The sequence below is a fragment of the Prosopis cineraria genome, unplaced genomic scaffold (genome assembly GCF_029017545.1).
Source record: "Prosopis cineraria cultivar Desert tree isolate PC_DT_omini unplaced genomic scaffold, ASM2901754v1 PC7, whole genome shotgun sequence".
In the NCBI taxonomy this organism is placed as follows: domain Eukaryota; kingdom Viridiplantae; phylum Streptophyta; class Magnoliopsida; order Fabales; family Fabaceae; genus Prosopis; species Prosopis cineraria.
This window is the reverse complement of record NW_026555338.1, coordinates 38,759,623-38,779,590: the sequence shown is the minus strand read 5'-3', so window position 1 is coordinate 38,779,590 and position 19,968 is coordinate 38,759,623. Positions and strand designations below refer to the sequence as shown.

General features: G+C 39.4%; 2 protein-coding genes and 1 pseudogene across 3 annotated transcripts; 1 reads left to right on the top strand and 2 right to left on the bottom strand.

The window, feature by feature from the left end:
* Positions 1–583: 583 nt before the first annotated feature.
* Positions 584–2,723, bottom strand: LOC129315171 (IRK-interacting protein-like). Its single transcript, XM_054958728.1, has 2 exons — positions 2,327–2,723; positions 584–2,207 (listed from the first exon to the last, which is right to left on the bottom strand). The coding sequence occupies exons 1-2, from the start codon at positions 2,558–2,560 to the stop codon at positions 699–701; spliced, it is 1,743 nt and encodes a 580-aa protein (XP_054814703.1). The 5' UTR covers positions 2,561–2,723; the 3' UTR covers positions 584–698.
* A 3,450-nt stretch (positions 2,724–6,173) lies between these two features.
* LOC129315911 (transcription factor bHLH130-like) lies at positions 6,174–8,677 on the bottom strand. 2 transcript variants are annotated; one of them, XM_054960062.1, is made up of 6 exons: positions 7,831–8,677; positions 7,195–7,550; positions 6,933–7,109; positions 6,661–6,726; positions 6,500–6,568; positions 6,174–6,390 (listed from the first exon to the last, which is right to left on the bottom strand). In XM_054960062.1, exons 1-6 carry the CDS (start codon positions 8,216–8,218, stop codon positions 6,337–6,339), a joined length of 1,110 nt encoding a protein of 369 aa, XP_054816037.1. In that variant the 5' UTR covers positions 8,219–8,677; the 3' UTR covers positions 6,174–6,336. The 2 variants fall into 2 exon arrangements, with proteins under 2 accessions (XP_054816037.1, XP_054816039.1); XM_054960064.1 differs by having other exon boundaries at positions 7,195–7,541; positions 7,831–8,553.
* A 3,857-nt stretch (positions 8,678–12,534) lies between these two features.
* Positions 12,535–14,052, top strand: LOC129315910 (DNA damage-repair/toleration protein DRT100-like; annotated as a pseudogene).
* Positions 14,053–19,968: the final 5,916 nt, after the last annotated feature.

Below are 19,968 nucleotides of genomic sequence, written 5' to 3'. Positions count from 1 at the left end.
GTAAGCCAGCACCCATTTTCTCAAAAAACAGGTGTGTGTATAAGTGAGCAAGATATCGTTTTCACCCCACACCACAAATTTTTTATTTTATGGAATTATTTATGCTAATGATGATAGGGAAATAATTAATTTTATTGTGAACCATATTAATATCTCTCGGCATGAATTAGTACATTGCCCAAGTCACTCATCCTATTTTTTTTCTTTTTTAAAAAATGCTATGCATATATGTGTGTGTGTGTATATATAAAAGTTCCTTGTCTATATTTTGCATCAAAGTTTTTAAAAAACAATTGCGTCAATATGAAGACAAAATTAAAATGACGCTTGATGTGTGATAACAGTTGTACATTTCAGCCTTGACTTTGATATATGGACAGAATGGCATTCAATTTCAAGGATGCCAAAGTTTCTGTGCTTATGGCCCTTTCTTGACAGCAGAATGGAGGATGGACTTGGAAATTGGAATATCCAACAGCATTCATGACTGCATCGTGATTCGCGATGTACTTCTCAACTGCACTGCATGCTTTGCTTCACGGGGAGTCAGGAACACAGTTTTATGTGTAATTTTGACATACGGTTACCAAAATTCAAAGGATCGCATCCATTGGGCAAGGTATAGATAGACTATTGACAGGAAAGTGAAAATGACAGAAAAAGTGCACAACAAAAATGAACAACAGCAGCAACACCGACTAGGTTGCAGACTTGTACCTGCAAAGAACCTTACACCTCAACACCCTATCCCCCACATAGAACCCAGGCATCACCATCATCTTCACCCTGCTTGGCCCCCGTAATCTCTGCCTATCCCCACACATATCTTCCATGTAATGCCCATCAAATCTCGTGTTTTCTTCCACCCTCAGAATTCCAAATGGTGGGTTGAAGGAATATGCCAGCAAATGAAGCAACCATATGCATTTTGCAGCAACAAAGAATGCTTGGAGCAGCTCTTCAGACCAAGCTCGACTCCAATTTAGACAAGTGATAATGCAACTCATTTTTCGGTCGCAGAACTTGCTGAACTCCTCGCTGTAATATTTTGTCCCCTTTCTCAATACCTCGTTCCAGCTCAGATTCCTAAGCGCCACGAATGATGAGAAATGTGCCTGGCGACCCTGCCGTGGATCCAAGAATCTAGGGCATCCATTCTTTTGGAACACACAATTCTCATAGTCTTGGTAGAGACACTGATTAACGAAAGCTTCAAAATGGTATAACACTGCCTTCGAGTACTTGGCGTTCAGAGACAGCTTGAATGGTTGGAGAAGCTGGTTTAGATTCTGAGTTAAGGCACGATCAGTTTCTTCAATCTGGCTTACGAGGGTTTTACAGAATTGCTTCACTGATAATCTGCCTTCCGATACTATCTGCGAGAACACCTCTACCAATACTTCTTCACTCACAGGCATCACATTTTCCGCGCTCCCAAGAGATGGTTTTCCTCTCTCGGGCAGATTATTGAGCTTTTCATGAACACGGCAATCCTTTGCTAGTCTCAATGCTTTCTTCAGCTCTTCACAGTAACTCTCCAGGTACTCCAACCTTTGTTTAAGCTCCCCAAATGAAGATTTCATCTCTGACACCTCCATTAAGGCGGCATCTCTGTTCTCATTTGCTTCAATGAGCTCTTTCTTCAGTGCCTCGATCGACAGGTTTCCCAAATCCTTAAGAACCTGAGAAACTTCCTCGGACTCCGTTCTGTTTGGGGAAGTCTCGTTCTTGTTATGCTTCTTCTTTAGCCGAGGGAACAGCCAAGAAATAACGCCCTTACTCTTGGGTTGCGATGGAAGAGACAGGCGAGAATCGACAAGAGGGACAAGAACAGTGGAAGTATCGGCGTTACTGGAGTTTTCAGATTTTGCAGTGATGAGGAGAGGCTGACATCTATTGCAGGAGGACAGAGAGTTGAAATCGTCCAAGCTGTTTCTTCGCCCGGACTTGAAGCAGTCGTTACCATTGGTGGCGGGTGATGTTTGAAGGACGGTAGTGTTGTCGGCACCCGAACCATTTACGGATTTGTTATCATCAGCCGGGCATAAATGAGAGTGAAGGCTGGGATTGGCAAAAGCAAAAGTGAGTCCCTTTCTTGAGTGTGAATGGGGCACGACGATGTCCGTATATGGCCCTGCTTTGACATGGTTCTCGTTCCAACTCGAGACTGTCTGTTGATAAGCTGCCGCCGGCTCGTCTTCGTAGCTCTGGCCATGATTGTATTGTCAAGAAATAAGTCAAGTAAGAAAATTGATCAGAGATTGGGGGAATTATTCGGAAACAGGGGCGAGGGGGGGGGGAGAGAGAGAGAGAGAGAGAAGCTTACAGGAGTGAAAAGAGGGTAGGGGCGGCCAGAGAAGTGGGAAGGAGGATTCCCCTGCAAGAAAGCAGCGCGAAGTGCTCGAAGCTCCTCTGCTCTTGCGATGCCTCCCTCTATTTCCTGCCTCGCCTCCCCTTCACTGGCAGGCATCTCCATATCTAAGCGAGTATCCGCGGGACGACCACAAAGTACATATCGGGTCTCTCTTGACCTCACAGCCGCAGGAAGGGAGTTTACCATTATGCCCCCGGACCTTCCCGAATAGATAATGCCATGCTCGCCGCAACTTTTCTTCGCCGCGTTGCTCGTGAGCACGTCGCGCAGGCAAATAGGATTGTGAGGTCAATTTGGTCCGCATAAAAGAACGAAAAAGGGGAAAAGACAATGGAGAGTGGAAGGTACAGTGTCTAGTGGGGGGCGGAAAGCCTGGAAGACTGAAGAGGATGGCAATGACAGCGAACGAAATGACAAAAAAGAACGAGTCCAGGAAGGATATGTGGTAAGAAGCCAGGGGCATTCCTGAGAAGGCAGAAAATATTTGCTTTTGGAAAGGGACTTCCAGGGTGGAAGGGATTGATTCATCCTCTTTCGGGTTTTGAGCGGGAGGCCAGAACAAGGGATGGGAGATGGGGTTTCATGTTTATCTCTAGAGCTGTAAATACAGGCGGGCCCGGTCTTTAAGAGCCTGGCCCTTATAAGCTCGGTCTTTTAGGGCCTGAGCTCTAAAGTCCGGTTTGTCATTTTAACCCCCATTTCTCAAGCCCGACCCTTATACTCAGGGCTCAGGGTCAGGCCCGTAAGCCCTTTCTTAAAAAATAAAAAAAATTAAATTAAATTAAACATTATAAATAAATTAAAATATTTTAAAATTAAAAAAAATTAAAATTATCATAATTTTTTAAAAATTAAATAACATACATTAGAAGTCTAGTAATAAAATTTAAATCTTCATTTAAAAAATAGTTCATTTTTTTATAAATATACAAACATAATAATTATAAAAAAATAAAAAATATCATAAATTTTATACTATACACTTATATTTATTAAATTAGATTAAATTAATTTTAGAATAAATTAAAATTAATAATAATATAATGTATGTAGGATCAGGTGAGCAGGTCATTGATTTCAAACACGTGTTTTACTAAAAAAAATAATAAAAATAATATAACAGGGCTTGAAGGGCAGCCCGGACCCGAGCCCTATTTTACAGGACTTATCAGGGCCAAGCCCTCAAGCCCGATTACTTTAAAAAAAATTTATTTTCAAAGCCCGAACCCTTATTTAAACAGGGCTTTCAGGCCGGCCCTCTAGGCCCGGCTCTTATTCCCGGCTCTATCTGGGAACCGCGAGGCATAGAATAAGAAGTATCACAGATTAGATGAGGGCCAGCACCACCACGAGTGTAAAAATCACGACTTCACAGCTCCATGTTCCGAACCTGGTGTGGCATCATGCCGCCATGGCTTCCTCAAAGAATAAATTAGCCGAAGGAATTAGTACATGGCAGATTGAACCTTCTTTGCAACCGCCTTTAAATGACGCTCCATTAGGGGAAGCTTTTGGAAGGAAGCAAGTTACATTAACCCATTATTTCTATCACTGCTGTCCAATTAATTCCTTGTTTCAAACTCCAATTTTACTTCCTGCTGAAACAAATTCATTTCGATCTCTTCTAGCAAACCTCCACCCCACTCATTTCTAACTCTTATTAGCATTGACCAAAATCACATCACAAGGCACTTCAGAGAGCTTTTAACAAAGTTGTCTATATTCAGCTTTTATATTACATATGTCCAACTTTAACCCACTAATCTTTTCTAGCTTTCCCACATTTCATTTAAGTTCCCTGCAATTCTTCTTCTACACATAATGTAATTAAAGGACATTATTATTTGTAAATTAAAATGCCTGCTGCAAGCCTACAAGCTTCGGCAATGACATCATCTATGACGTCATCACTTCCACGGAGGACTCTGGTGCTGCTCCGGTTGCCTCTGATCCATAACACTGAACAGAGCCAACAAAAAGCCCAAAAAGAGTAAAATAGAAACAAAGCGCAAAGTCACCAGTTGAATGGCTGCCCATCTGAGGCCCCACTCCCAATTGCACTTAAGCGTCACACCAATTCCCTCAGCTCGAAGCAAGTGCGCGCATGCGCTATCCCCCGTGCAACTCCCCTCCTCAAATAACCAGCTGTTAAGCCACCAAATGTCTAAACCATCATGTTTTCAATTTCTTTTCTTTTTGTTTTTTTATTTCTAACCTCCAACAATTTATGCAAACACTATATTATCTATTTTTTAAAATATTCTATCCATTTATTTGGTGTTTATTATGGAAATTAAGAGAAAAAATGATGTAACATTTCTCACCTAGTTTTTTTTTTTTTTTGGGGTACATCTCACTTGGTGAATTTGTGGTGATTTCAGAGGAAAAAGAAGCAAAAAGAGATTAAAAAAATGTTTAAAAATGCAAGGGAGGCAAAGCCTAACGATGGAAGCCCAAAAAAGGCACCTCCTTTCATGAACAAAGGAAACTCTAAAAACATCTCCACGCAAAGACAAAAAGAGGGTGAGAAAGATGGTTGTTTTCAAGTACCTCCACTCAGGAGCATGCTTAGAAGAAGAGATCTCCACACATAGACATAACTGAGCACGAAGAAATCACCTCCTAGCACCATGACCGAGCGTGGAGAAGTATTGAGACGAAAAGAACCGCGTGCGAACAACCTGAAGGTCCAACAATCTCCTGTGCGTGGAGGAACACACGGATACACTCTCTTCGTCAATCACCCGTGCTAGGACATGAATAAACTTTGCCTGACCGCGCCCCGACGTGAGTCATGGACACGTGGCATCTTCAATTTTGAAGTCCAGATAAAATCTAAATCAATTATGTTAAAATCAGATACAATAGGGAAGTAAATTGTCTGAATTCAAGGCCAGAAGGTCACAGGAAATTATAAATAAACCTCCACGAAACCTTTCAAAAGTATCCAATCACCCATACAGTAGAGAGGCATCACAGAGGTTGGAGAAAGTCACATCTGATCTGAGAGTTGAAATTCCTCATTTGATTTCTTTCATCTTTATGTATTTTCTAAAAAATTTTAATCATGCTTATTTCTTTCTAAATCTCTGATTAAGGTATATAATGGCTTGGTTGGGATGCATTTTCTTTGCTTTGAACTTTGTTCCTATTGGACTTCTGAATTTATGAATTATCATTTATTAATTCATTTTATACTTCTCTCCTTTGTTTTTATTCTTATCATATGTTGGCTGCCATATGGTTTCTGTGTAAAACTGTCTGAAGATCTGAGAGATGAAGAACGGGTCTAAAGTTAGGGTCCTAGATTTAAATAACTAACTTAAAGATAATTTAGAAATTTATAACACTTTAAATCGGAACTTCATGGTTTATTTAACATTTTAAGTGGGTTAGCGAGAGCTAATTTTATCTTAAACATATACAATCTAATTTACTGAGAAGTAATTAAAATACTTTAACAACGATTATTCTATAATTGAAAATGAACAATTGGATAAATAGGATAAAAAATCCGAAGAATCTTGACCCCCTAGCTTTTGTTGATTCGAATATTGCTTTCTCATTTAACTGCTTTGATTATTTAATTTAATTGTTTGCTTTTATTTTCTTTAATTTAAAATTCTTTAATTGCTTTCTCCAAATAACAAAGATCATTATTATTATTTTTTCAGGATATGACCCGGATAGTCTGATTATTAAACTACAATCAATACATGCCGCCCGTGCAAGTCAGGATGGTTTTTCAAAATTCTCACATCTTGCCCTGGCTATGTTCATATGGTATCCTCGATGTATATTTGGATCTATATATATATATATATATATATATGATATGCATTTCTCTTAATCAGTGAAGAAACAGAAGCAAGCTCTCCAGTTCAATTACATCTACTCAAGCATATTTATTCGTTACAAATCTGTACAAACGCAGAATCTTGCATCCACCACCCTCTTTCCCGTTATTGGTGCTGCCTCCGTAAACACGTACACCTAGATTGGCTGTCTGAAAGTGTCTGCACAATCATGTGGGAAGAAAGTAAGTCCAATTGAATGGGCAGATCTGCACCCATATACATATACCACAGATGGACATAGTTAAGATGGGCGGGGATTATGATATACCTGGACCAGCTTTTGAAGGTCTTTAATGTAGTCGACAGCCAAGTCCAACATGTCTGCCGTGTTTGTTTGCTGGAAAGGGAAGCAAATATATTATACGTTTGCATGACACGGCCTCATCATCAGTGTCCCCAAGGGAAATGGCTAGTTCGATTATATCTTACCTTGTCCATGTTGGGAACCAGATCTTGTAGTTTCCTCATGCGCTCACTAATTTTAGTTCTTCGAACCTGAACCAACCCCTCATTTGCTCAGTCATTTCCTTTCCCCGATTCAACATTTGTTCGATAAATAGTTAAATGCATTGTTTGACATTTTTATGCGAGCAAAAATAATGGTAGACATACTAATTGACTCTGCATAATAGGATAAACAATCCAGGTACATATGGAAAAATGGGAAAATTTTGGGGATTAGAAACTAAAATATAGCTCACCCGCTCTGCAATGCTTCGGGGGTGAGTGGCACAGCCACGCTTGGCACGAATTTTACAGGGAACAGAATCCGAGTACTGCAATAACTTCTCAACGGCCGCCATCTCCATTGCAGTTTTTGGCAAACTCAAGTGATGAGTCAAGGGAGAAGGACCACCGCCCACGCTTCCCCTCTCATTCTGACCAATCACAAACAACAAAAATCAGATCAGTCACATTTCAGTGATCACAAACGATACCGATAAACCTCCAGCGGTATTGTACCTTGGCTTCAGCCGCACTTAAGCCGGACAATGGTTTTGTATCATCCTCATCATCTCCGTATCTTTTTAGACCGCTGATATTGTCAGACATGATTGCAGAATCGTCCCAAGGATCTACGGGGAAGCCAGACATAAAATCATTACCCTGACTTTCACTAAAGGCCTCCTTCTGGGGATTAACTAGCTCCATGTTGTTTTTATCTCCGATCTCAGGTATGGATGACATTAACCCCGACAGGTAAGCCGGTGGTCGGTTCTTCAACGTCTCTGCAGAAGGAAAGCTTGTCGCTTCGGTGGCTATATCTCCAGCTGCAAAAGTCCCCATGCCTCTCACAGCCGCAGCATAGCCTGCAGATACTGACCCCGGCTTCAGAAGACCTTGGCATTGATATCATATATACCCCCGGCAAATTCTAACAAGACCGTTTATATTAATTGTATCCTCGTTCCTTTAATTTTTCATAACGAATTAGGCCCACTGGCGTGAGCAAGCGGGCAGCAAATAACACCCAGAATAGCTAAGCCAAGGACATAAATTTGCCACGGAGTTGTGAAACGGAGAGATTTTTTCGGAAGAAGGAAAATAGAAAATAGAAAAGAAAGAGTAAAAGCAGGAAAAGAAAAGGAGAAGACATACCAGGATCAATGTTGAAGTTAGCCAAGAGTCCTGGGGGCGAGCTATTATGCCTGGTAAGGTTACAAGTACTGTTTCCGATTCCAGTCTTCATAGGGGGCAGCCGATTAACCGAAGAGAGGCCCTGATTTGGCAGAGGGGGTCGCGCTGAGCTCGGGTATAAATTGCAGGGCGCACCGTCGAAAATGTTCGTGCTGTTCTGCTGCCGCGGCAGAACCGCGGCTTCATTATTGACAGGCGGCACAGCCTGAGGCTGAGGCTGCTGGTTCTGGCTGACCTCTTGCTTTACGGCGAGGGGCGGGAGATTCTGAGGAGGGGGGTCCTCAGCAAAGCTACGGATAAGGCGCGAAAAAACTCGCTCGGTTTCGGGGCTGGATGACCGATTGAACATGTGCTCATAACACTCCTTGTCAATTATATCGGTAAAAAAGGAGGTGGGCGCCGATTGGTAACGTGTCAACCCGAATTAATCTGGTGCGGATCGCGAAACACAGGGAGATGCTGCTGGAGATTTGAGTCCATTCCTCCTCTCTTGCGTCTGGTGTAATTAGGAGATCAAATAAAAACCGCAACCCGATCGAGATCTATGAGAGAAGAAGGAAATGGATGCAAATCCAGAGGAGGGAGGTCAGTAGTTGATCCCGCGGAGCAGAGCCGCAGAGAGAGTGATGTGAAGGCAAGGGGAGGGGCAAGCACCGTAGCAGCAAAAGCAATAGCTGAAAATAATACGATATGAGGATGCAAGGCAGAAACATAAACACTCCAAAAGAAGAACGAAAAGCAAACCGGCGAGGCCAGATTTGGTACGTTTCCCTTCCATTCTGACTATAATGACCCCTTCTTTCTGGGATATTCCTTTCCTTACCCCCCCCCCCCCCCAAATGTGGCTTCCTTTCTCTTTTTTATTTCTATGAATCTGGAAAAATATTAAGATGCCACATCATCTCAAATTACTCCTGCTACTTTCCCCACTTCCTCCAGAGCAGCCCCCCCCCCCCACCCCCCCAAAAATCCATTTTCCCGATCCTTCCTACATGGAGAAAATAATCTTCACCACAAACCGCTCCTTCAAACTTCTCAGATCCTACCTGTTCCTGTTATTATTTCGCCTTTCATAATACTTTTTTTTAAAAAAAATAACATCGATGCAGTGGGGCCTGCTTGTGCCACGCGGCGCATTGGTGAGACGCGAGTGTGGCACATGATTTTTTTTTTTTGGTAGCTGCGGCAGATGATTTTGTGTGGCACCTTTATATATTCTCCACCTAATCGCATCACTAGATCCTTTCCCATTTGTTCAACCAGGAAAAACCAAAAAAACAAAAAACAAAACAAAAATCCTCTCCCATTTTATTGGGCTCCCTCTTGAACCATGCTGCTTTCTTTTTTAGGTCTGTAAAAATATGATTAAAATATATAAAATCTTTTAAATTTTAAGATAGTTATATGTACATCTCTCATTTTTTAAAATTTAAAATTAATTTTTAATTTTCAATTTTATTTTTCAAAACCTTCTATTATTAATTATGTTATTTTTTTATGAGGGTTAAAATGTCATTCAATTACAAATATTATTAAAAAAATATTATACTGTATAATTGTTTATAATAAATTTTTGATATTTTTGAATAATTGAAGCATTAATAAAAAAAAATTACTATCACTGTATAAAATTTTAAATAGTTATATTTATATTAGTTTTATTCATGTTTTTTTGTTATCAATGGTTCATGATTTTATTATTTTAAAAGATAAATTTTTATTTATTTTTCATGTTAGGTTAATACAATGTACATGGCTAAAATATTTAAAATTTTAAATATTAAATATTTAAATATTAGATAAATTTTAAAATTAATCTAACATGGCAATATTAGACTAAATTATAATATTTTTTAGTTAAATGACATTTTAACCCTCATAAAAAAATAATATAATTAACATTAGGTGGTTTTGAAAAATAAAATTAAAGGTCAGGAGAGTTAATTTTAAACTTTTAAAAGTGAGAAGATTATATATAACTGTTTTAAAATTTTATGGGATACTATTCAATATCGAAATGAAATTCTGTAAACATATTAACCTTTTCATTAAATACACAACTGCATAAATAATTAACAACTTGTATACTGTCTAGTGAGATGTAAATAATGACGCGGATTCAAATAGCATGATCAAGCATCAAGAGGCGACTGCAGGAGGCTGGAGAGCCTGATCGGTCTACGGGGCTGATCAGTTTGATATCCTGCGAGGAAGTCGTCAATTTGCTGTCTTTCCTTCTTTAAGCACTTGTCAATACAGATTACAATCGAGCATTTACAAGTCATCTTCACCAAGTCCGTGCTCGTAAATGTTGCAGGCGCTCAATAAAATTTGAAAATGTTGTTCATCATGACTCCAAAAATATCTCCGCATTTTGTTTTGCGCGGGAGAGATGGGGACAATAATGGAAGGATTAATTAATGAATGAGGTTAGAGCCTAATAACGCACTTCGACACGAGGTTGCGTGATGTGCCATGCTAAGTTGGTTCAAAAAGAGACAAGGTTAGTTGAGGGTACTCTACGATCCCTGGTGTGTGGTTTCAGGATAATAGGGATGATCTAAGCATGCACTGCATGCATATATAATATACATACTAAGGGCTGTCCATCATCATGGTGGCGGAGAAAGAAAAAGGAGGAATGGGAAATAGGAGGCAAAAGATGGGTCCATGTCCGACGAAGACACAAGATGCAGCCTGCAGGTTCCATCTACCTAATTAGCACCAGCCCTGGCCTTGCCCATCTGATCCTCACCCCTATCCTCTACATATCCATCCCCACCTCCATGCCTTCCACGCCACCACTCTAATTACTCCTCAAGGCACCCGGACCCCGGCTACTTGTTTTCAAAAGCTGATTTTTGTTTGTCGTATTTCTTTTAAACTTTTGTTGCATGACTAATGTACTGCATATCTTCACTTTCTATTTTTTTTTCATATTATATATAGCTTGTTATCTAAATTTAATGGTCCTTTCTCGTGTATGTTATTGAATTAATCTTTTGAAAAAAAATGATGATATACTTTTAAGATGAAAAAAATACATGCATACATCTTTTTTAAAAAAAAAAACAATAAATTTGGCACCCTCCGTAAGTGTCACTGTAGATCCATCACTGATTGGGTGCCCCCTGCCTGTTAATTTGGGAGAAAGGGATATGTCACATGGCCGCTGGTAAACATTGTCGTATCGATATTCATGTTCCGAAGCTTCCCGCCTCTTTCAGATTTATATTATAAATTATGTCATATTATAATACGCAACCACTGATCTCGCATATATACCGAGATATTGGTTGAAATCCATGTGCATCCATCAATAATTACTCGAGCAGATTTTGGAACCCTATGTTCCAATATTTTTGCTTTCCCCAAACAAACAAATCGCTATTATATAACCCAATCTAATAAGCTCGATTTAAAACTAAATTGCGCACATGCTTCTCCTGGCCGCTTCGTCCCCGAGAACGCCGATATAATGATACGTACACCGGCGACCGGCGATATGGTTGAACAAGAGTCCCAAAACATTAATATTCCGCTTCTTGAAACTATAAGTTGGATATGAAGTCAAACAGGAAATTGTGGGCCTCGTTTTATCTTTACAAATGGCTGCTCTTCATGCTCTATGTTTCTCTGGACATGGATTTCTTGATCATCACCCATAACACGAGAGAGCGAGGCATGAACGGGCAAAGAAAGAACAATATCATGACCAAATATACGTGGGATTCGGGAGCAAGATATAATGGAGCAAGGGTTGTGGGTGCAAAAAGTAAATGCATGCTTCTATTACGAGACCCAGGCAGGTGGCAGAGCATATCACATTATTTCACATGCGGATCACACTCACAAGTGTCATGGCACCATCTCTGTAGTTGTACAACCTAATTTCCAAACAGCAATCTCATGCGTAAGTTAAACAAATCATTCACAGCCAAGATTAAAGGAATATATGAATAACATGCGCTAATGCATCTCTAATAAGATAAACAGACAAAGGAACCCTTTTGCCATAAGGGGCCGGGGTGTACGTTCTGACAATTGTCGAGATACATGCATATATATATATATATATATAGAAGATGCCACCGCACAGTAACCCATTGAGGTCACTAATAATTAATTCCCAGCTTGATTATCGCAGCCGTAGATGGGCATGGTGGTGAAGTAGTTATGGGCATCAATTATTTGGCCCCGCGGGACCCCAAACCCTGCTATCCCTCCGTCCACATGCCCCTGCTCCTGGGTCATATGCCAAAATCCAATACCCATAGAAATTACACGTACGTTTACATCGATGATGATGAGAAACTTTTTGTCCTGTGCCAATTGCCTCCGCTCAATCCCTGCCCCTATCATGTGCCTGCATGCTTTCACTTCCCCTCCCTGTCCTCCTCCCACCCTTCTCTTGTCTCCTACCTCCTCCTCTCCCATGTTCCCCTGTTCTTCCACTTCACCACCCCAATATCCTTCCCTCTTTGTTACTTTCACTTTCACATGTAAGTAAATACACAACTTGTTCGTACTCCTGGTGAAAAAAGCACACATTACAGTTTGTCTAATTTATTCACATTACGCTGTTCATTTGAGCGGAGGAGTGTTGCGGGGGGCAAAACGGTCACAAGAAAAGACCAAGGAGGAGTCTATAAATGAGGTGTCAGATTCCCGAACTTGCATGCAGACACTCCCCGGTCCCACACATTTGTGGTAATAACTAAAATATTATAGCCAGTGAGGCCACAGCTTTGATTTCACGTCCTCGAAAAACATCGGAGACACTGCAGCTGCAACGGCAAGCAATTCCCACTCAATGGACGCTCGAGCAACTCCGAGTCGGTTTATGGGAGCGCTGCTGCTGCTCCTGGCAGTCAGCCCCGCGGTCCTCTCTTGCCCCCCTTCCGACGGGCTGCCCTCCTCGCCTTCAAGGCCGCACTCCACGAGCCCTTCTTGGGCATCTTCAATTCCTGGACCGGCACCGACTGCTGCCACAACTGGTACGGCGTCAGCTGTGATCAGCGCAGCGGCCGCGTCGCCGACATCAATCTCCGCGGCGAATCCGAGGACCCCTTGTTCCAGAAAGCCCGCCGCACCGGCTACATGACAGGATACATCTCCCCCGCAGTTTGCAGGCTCGGTCGACTTTCCAGCATCACCGTCGCTGACTGGAAGGGCATCTCGGGAGAAATCCCTCCGTGCATCACCTCCCTGCCCTTCCTCCGAATCATCGACCTCATTGGGAACCGAATATCGGGCGACATCCCCGGCGACATCGGAAGGCTGAGGGGCCTGACCGTCCTGAACGTGGCGGACAATCAAATAACGGGGGAAATCCCGGCGTCGTTGACGAACCTGGGCGGCCTGATGCACCTGGATCTGAGAAACAACAGAATAACGGGGCAGCTCCCGAGAAGCATGGGGAGGATGCGGATGCTGAGCAGGGCCCTGGTGAGCGGGAACCAGCTGAGCGGCACGATTCCCAGCTCTATTTGCGGAATATATCGGCTGGCGGACGCGGACTTGTCTAGGAACAGGATAGCGGGGCCCATCCCGGAGTGCGTGGGCAGAATGGGAGTACTGTCGACCCTGAATCTGGACGGGAACAGTTTATGGGGCAGAATCCCCGACAGCCTGTTCAGTTCGGGTATAAGCGACCTGAACCTGAGCAGAAACGGGCTGTCGGGTGCGATACCGGACGTGTTCGGGGCGAGATCATATTTCACGGTGCTGGATCTGTCGTATAACAACCTGAAGGGCGGCATCCCCAAGTCGCTGTCGACGGCGGGTTACATAGGGCATTTGGACTTGAGTCATAACCATCTGTGCGGGAGGATCCCCACCGGCTCTCCCTTCGACCATCTGGAAGCCTCCTCCTTCGTCTCCAACGATTGCCTCTGCGGCAAACCTCTCAAGCCTTGCTCTTCCTGATTTCCTTTTACTCTTCTCCCGCCCCGCGTGTCTTTCTTCTGCATGTGTCTTTTACAGTTATATCCTTCATCTCCCCAAAAAAGGTGTCCCCATGAATCCGCGCTCGCTTTCTTTCCCGCCACGCTGATGACGCCGGCATCACATCTATCAAGTCCTGATGCGCCTCCGTTTAAGGTTGACTGCTGTCTCTCGCGTGTATGCGGCTTGTAAATGAATATTATTAATTTTAATTACTCATTTTTCAGTTAAACAAAACAGTAATATTTAATTTGTAGTATTTGGGAACCATACTAATTACAAGTAATTATTATCGAATGAAGGACACTGGCGAAAATGGTCTGTATTCAGTTAAAATTTTGGACTTTTGCCTCGCACAGTTTGCAAGATCGTACCAAACAGTTGGTCAGCAAGGGTTTTACTGCTGTTCTGGCACTTGAGCAATCTCAAACGTGTGAAAAAAAAAATAACAATAATATAGGAAGGGACGGAATGAGTGGATAGGAGAAGGGTGAGGGAGATGGCGAACAGTTCACGTGAAGGTGAAGCCGTGAAGGCCATAGCAGATGGTTGGCGGCACATTGATGGACCAGAGCACGGATTATTTTGTTAAAAACATGTCACCACAGTAATTCTTCTCACATTTTGTTCAAGTTTTGTTGTAATTTTCAACTCTGCAATTAATGTTAGGAGATCATAAAATTTCTCTGTCACAAACTTAATACATAATTAATAATCAATCACATTACCTTATACATACACTGGTTATGTTGAAGGTGAGGGTATCCATCCTGAACGTGGTTATGGCACACCATTGGTTCCCTCGGCAAGTCACGGGTTGGATTCTGCACGCATCACTCGGAAAATAGAAAACAAAAAACAGACTAGATGTGAAGAACTGAAGATACGCCTCTCTCGAGAAGTTCCAGTGTATGTGCGCCGTGGTTGTAGAAGGCATATATTTGTCATTGATCCGTTCTAATTAATTCTAGCTTTATTTATACTGGCATCAAGCTGTGATGTTGATTAATTACAGTACTACTTTGCTACTAAACAAAGATGCATGCATAAAAAAAAAAAACAGGAAAACAGCAATATTAGCAATTAAGGAGATAAGTACCCCACGCTTGTGAAGATACGATAAATTGATTGACGATGGATGTACCCACCTAACAGATGAATCTTTCGCATAAAAAAGGTTTCTTCTCTGGCGTATTTATCATTCCTCTTCCCATAATTCTATATACAGGGGCGGTGCGGAGCCAGAATTTTTAATTAAGGAGACCGGTAGTGCAAAATGGAAGGAAATATATACACACACATATAATATAACATAAATATTTTAATAAATTATATTCAATTTCATAAATATAGAATTGCCAAAAGAAAATGAAATTTTGTTTTTAAATTTTAGACGTCAATTTTCATGCAATGAAAACTATCAATAAATAAAAAATAACATTTTAACTTGGACAAAAATTTGACATAATTTACTCATAGATAGTAATCAGGTTCTAAAAATTGAGATCTTTGGGCGCATTAAACTCATAATGCTATACTCTTTTGGTTCTATTCATGGGGTAGATAAAGATTTTTAAATTTAGACCTATTTATAAAACACTTCAATGACTATTGTTTTTATCTTTATTATCATTTTGCCCCTATTAAATATTGAGAATGTTATTAAATGCTAAGATACTTTTTTTTAGTATGTTTTGATAAGAGTAAAGTTAAAAACTTATTGAATTTTTAAACAGAATTAACAAAATTTAAGGTTTTTATTGATTTTAGTAAAATATACTGAAAGTAACTTACTCCTTCCGTTAAAAAATATAAGACATTTTTAACCGAATCTTACCTTCAATAAAGTAGTTACCTACTTTTCAACTAACCTCATCTTTTATATTTATCCTTATTTATCCTTATTAAATATCCTACAATAAATATAAAGCCATTATCAATAGGGTACTTTTTTTAAAAAAAAGCAATAATTACACCTTGAAAGATTAAAAATGTCTTACATTTTTTAACATTTAACTTTTTAAAAAATGCCTTACATTTTTTAATAGAGGGAGTATAAATTAATCCAAAGGGAGTAATTTATGTTCCAATTTTTTATTGGTTAGAAAAATTTGAAGAGTAAAACTTCTTAGAAATATTTTAGCATTAAATGATTTAAATGCATAATTAAAATTTAAAGTTATACTCAGTTTAAAAAAAGCAAAAAACTTATATACTTAGCCTTATATACTTAAGGTGTTTGTTTTCAATTAAATTAAGACATATATATCTATTATAGACTATTTATTATATAATAAATTCTTGTTATTAATATTCTTGACATATTAAAATGTAAATGTCTTGATTTAATTGGATAAAAATATATTAAATATATAAGAGTAAGTATATAAGTCTTGTCCTTTAAAAAACTCTATTGCTTACTCTTACATTAATTAATAATTTAATGATAATTTATGACAATAAATATATCAACACAATAATAATAATAATCAACCATCACATAAAATAGATCTCATGTTTAGTATGTTTTTTTAGGCCAAAAAAATTATTCCTTTTTCAAATATTATTATTGTATGTTTAGTAATTAGGTTAAATTTTGTTAATACCAAATACAAATAAATATATTATCTAGTGCCAAAAATATATAATTTCTTCATTTTAGGAAAAAAATAATTTAAAAGTTATAAGGGGAGGTTGTAGCTCTTCTTAGTCTCCCTTATCTCTCTACCATTGTCAATACACACACACAAGTGCATATGCATGGAACCAATTTTAATTTGCCGATGGTTGAAGCAAACGGAGTGTTTTGTGTACGGCTAATGGCTGCACGCTGGCTGTCTCTACAAGTGTTAACATATCTTCACCAAAGGGGTCCAAGCTCAATCAGCAAATAAGTATTAAAATCTAGATGAGGAACAAGGATGACCAGATGCAGCCAGAGAATCAGCAATAATAGTAGCACGACGATAGTAGTCAGAAATGGAATCGCCACACTTTTTGAGGAAATAAGTTGTTGATGAAGCTGAAGAAATTTCACCTGAGATTGTTGAGAGAAAACATTCTCTCAGCAAACCATAGGGTCCAAGACGACTTGTGCTTCATAACCAGAGCAACAAACTTTTCAGACAAAGAAGAAGTAAGAATAGCAAGAACCAACGTAACTGATCTTTCTCAAACTAGCGAGCTTAATCTGGATTGACAGAACCATCAATATTTTTCGGTGCTACAATGGGAATAGAACCATCAATAATTATCATTTGTCAATCAGACGAAAATGAGAAAAATTAGATGGAGCAGTAACATTAGCATTAGACATGTTAGAGGAATTAGAGGTAGAATCAGCATTAGTCGAATATGGTGTATTTGGTTGATGATTTACGGTAGCTGACAAATGTCAAAGGCTCTGATATTATGTTAAGCCATAAAAGATAAAGCAAGGAAATATTCCTGAATTCATTTCTCTTCATCCATAGTAGTCCTCAAGCCTGTACAGTACTAGGAATATATACACAATGGAGTGCCACAAGATGTGGACACATATACAAGAGATATAACAGGAAAAAATTATAGAGCAATGAATATGTGACAGAATTGAATGCTCCATTTCCATAACTCCTACTATTTCTATAATTTTTCTATCTATAAATTATAATAAGTGTTTGTAACTTTCATAAGCTCTCAATAAATGCTTTTAAGTATTTTTAAATCTTGTAATTCCCTTCATTTAGAATGAAATTATTTCATAACCTCTCCATTAACATTAATTTCTTGTCTAATTGAGACTAATATAAATAGCCTTCATTTTATTGTATTCAGACTCAAGAAAGAGCAGTACAATTTTTTATCAAAGTGAGAATCTTTTCTCTTTTTTCCTTGGCTCCTGGGTTAGAATATGTATATAAAAAAAAAAAACACTTAAAACAAAATTATTTATTCATGGGCTGGATGGATTGGGCTTGGACCCTTTTGGTGAAGACACGTTGACAACCTGTAATTCCAAATGAGTCATACGTATACGTGGATGTCTATGTAAAATGATCCCAAAAATTATATCTGTAGTTGCTCAATAATTGGCCCCTGTGAAGTCGACACTGGAGGACAAATATGAGATGAGAGATAAATGAATCATCGCATTATTGCTTTCAAGTAATATAGAGGTTTGATGGCAAAATAAAGCAAATTCAGTGCTCTATCGTCCTATTTCTGTAGTCCCCGAAGCCAATTCACAATGCAACAGCTTCCCCACTTTCCCTTTGCACATATATGGTTAATTATTAACAAACGCAGACCACCCGAGATAGCTGATCACGTGCAAGCTCAAGGAGTAATAAACCACAACCGGAGATCATTGGGTTTGATTAATGAAAGAATCGTCATTCGGGATCCAACTCTACTCTCCGAGACAAATTGGATGTTTGAAGGTTAATTGCAGCTACACTTGTCAAAACACAAACACGCACAACTTAATTTAGTTATATTGCACCCTTGGGCTATATAGAGATAAGGTGCTTCTGCTAATTTCCCAACATGACCGATGGTATTCTCTTAACTTGAATAACTAGATGTATAAGGCGCTTGACAAATCCATAGTACAGTACAGGTGCAGAATTTTGAATATGCAGGTTAAGCGCGCGGGTAAGCGATGAAATGCAGTGGAAACAAAAATTATACAAGCATTGTTTGTACTCAAATTGTGAATTTAAAGGCTTGAGCCTAGCTCAACTTAATTGACTTTAAAATAATTATACATAAAAAAAATATTTACAGAGCCTTAATCATTAAGTTAAGACCATCACCCATGATGAATGACTATATTGAAGAAAGTGCTTCCTAAATTTAAGAAAAGTAGTAATCATGGAGCTTAGGCACCAAAACAGGATCATCTATAAATAGAGGAGCTTTCTCTCAACATAAGGCATTAGCATCAACAAATTATCAGTATCAAACTCCACGTCTGTTCCTTTATTTATTTTTATCATGTAGTTTTAGTATTTATTTTTTTATTGTATGGCCGGCATAGTCCGCCACATTTTTCTTTAATTAATGTATCCCTGCTTACTTGCATCTACATTAATTTTTTTATTTTATATTTTTACATTCGGATAAACTATGGTAAAGGAGCTCAGGCTTCGCGTTTGATTAAAAGTTAGTTTCTTTTATCTTTTTGAGACTCTACATTTCTATATGTCTCATGACACTACATTTGATATTTGTTGTTCAAATAAACATATAATGATATACATGTTGGGGGGGGGGGGACGAAAACAGAAGGTGATCAAGTAATGAAATCTGGTGCGTATATATTTTCAGGGACGAACTTTTGCTTTTTAAACAAGGGAATCGGTTGTTGGAGTTGTTTGGGGCCGAGAAAACAGGGAATTTTATATGCTTCGTGGTGATGGGTGGTTGTGCTTAGTTGTGCGGTGAGGTGAAGACTAAAGAGAAGATGCCGTTGGAATTTGGAATTACATCATATTGTGGAAAAAATGTAATGTCTTAAATTTCGCTGCCACCTTTATTTATCGTTCCATTCCATCCATACGCCATTATTGTTCTCTGATTTGCCATGTCTACGTTTTCAATTAGTAGCTCCTAATAATTGATACCTTCCCCGCTCGGTTCACTCGGTAAATTAATTGCAAAAAGGTTTTGGAGGGCAATCATGCGTTGGCTCCCGCAATTTTAGAACAGTTGGTCCCGACATCATCCTCACAACTTTTATTTTTTGCTGCGCGGTCACGCTTATCCCTTTGGCCGCTCATCATAATTACCTCCAAAAGTTTACACCATTCAGGTAAGCTGCTCCGACTTCTATAATCGACACGCCACCGCTTCATTCAACAACGACTACGTACGTACTTCCGGGTCCGTCTAGCTAAATCAATAATCAATGCTACTAATAATTCCTGCGCCATTCATTAATTGGAAAGGGTTCCATCCCCCGAAATAAATAATCAAGAGGGGGAATATTTTAAAACGCCTATGATTTGGAATAACTGGCTCTCCACGTGACTCCACGATCGCGCTCGAGTCTCTCTAATTTAATCGCCCCATTTTTGGGTTCAAGACTTCAAACAATAATTAGCAAAAATAAATAAAGCAGCCTCAGCATGCATGCAATAAAACAATATGGAAAGATGGCGGGCTGACTCG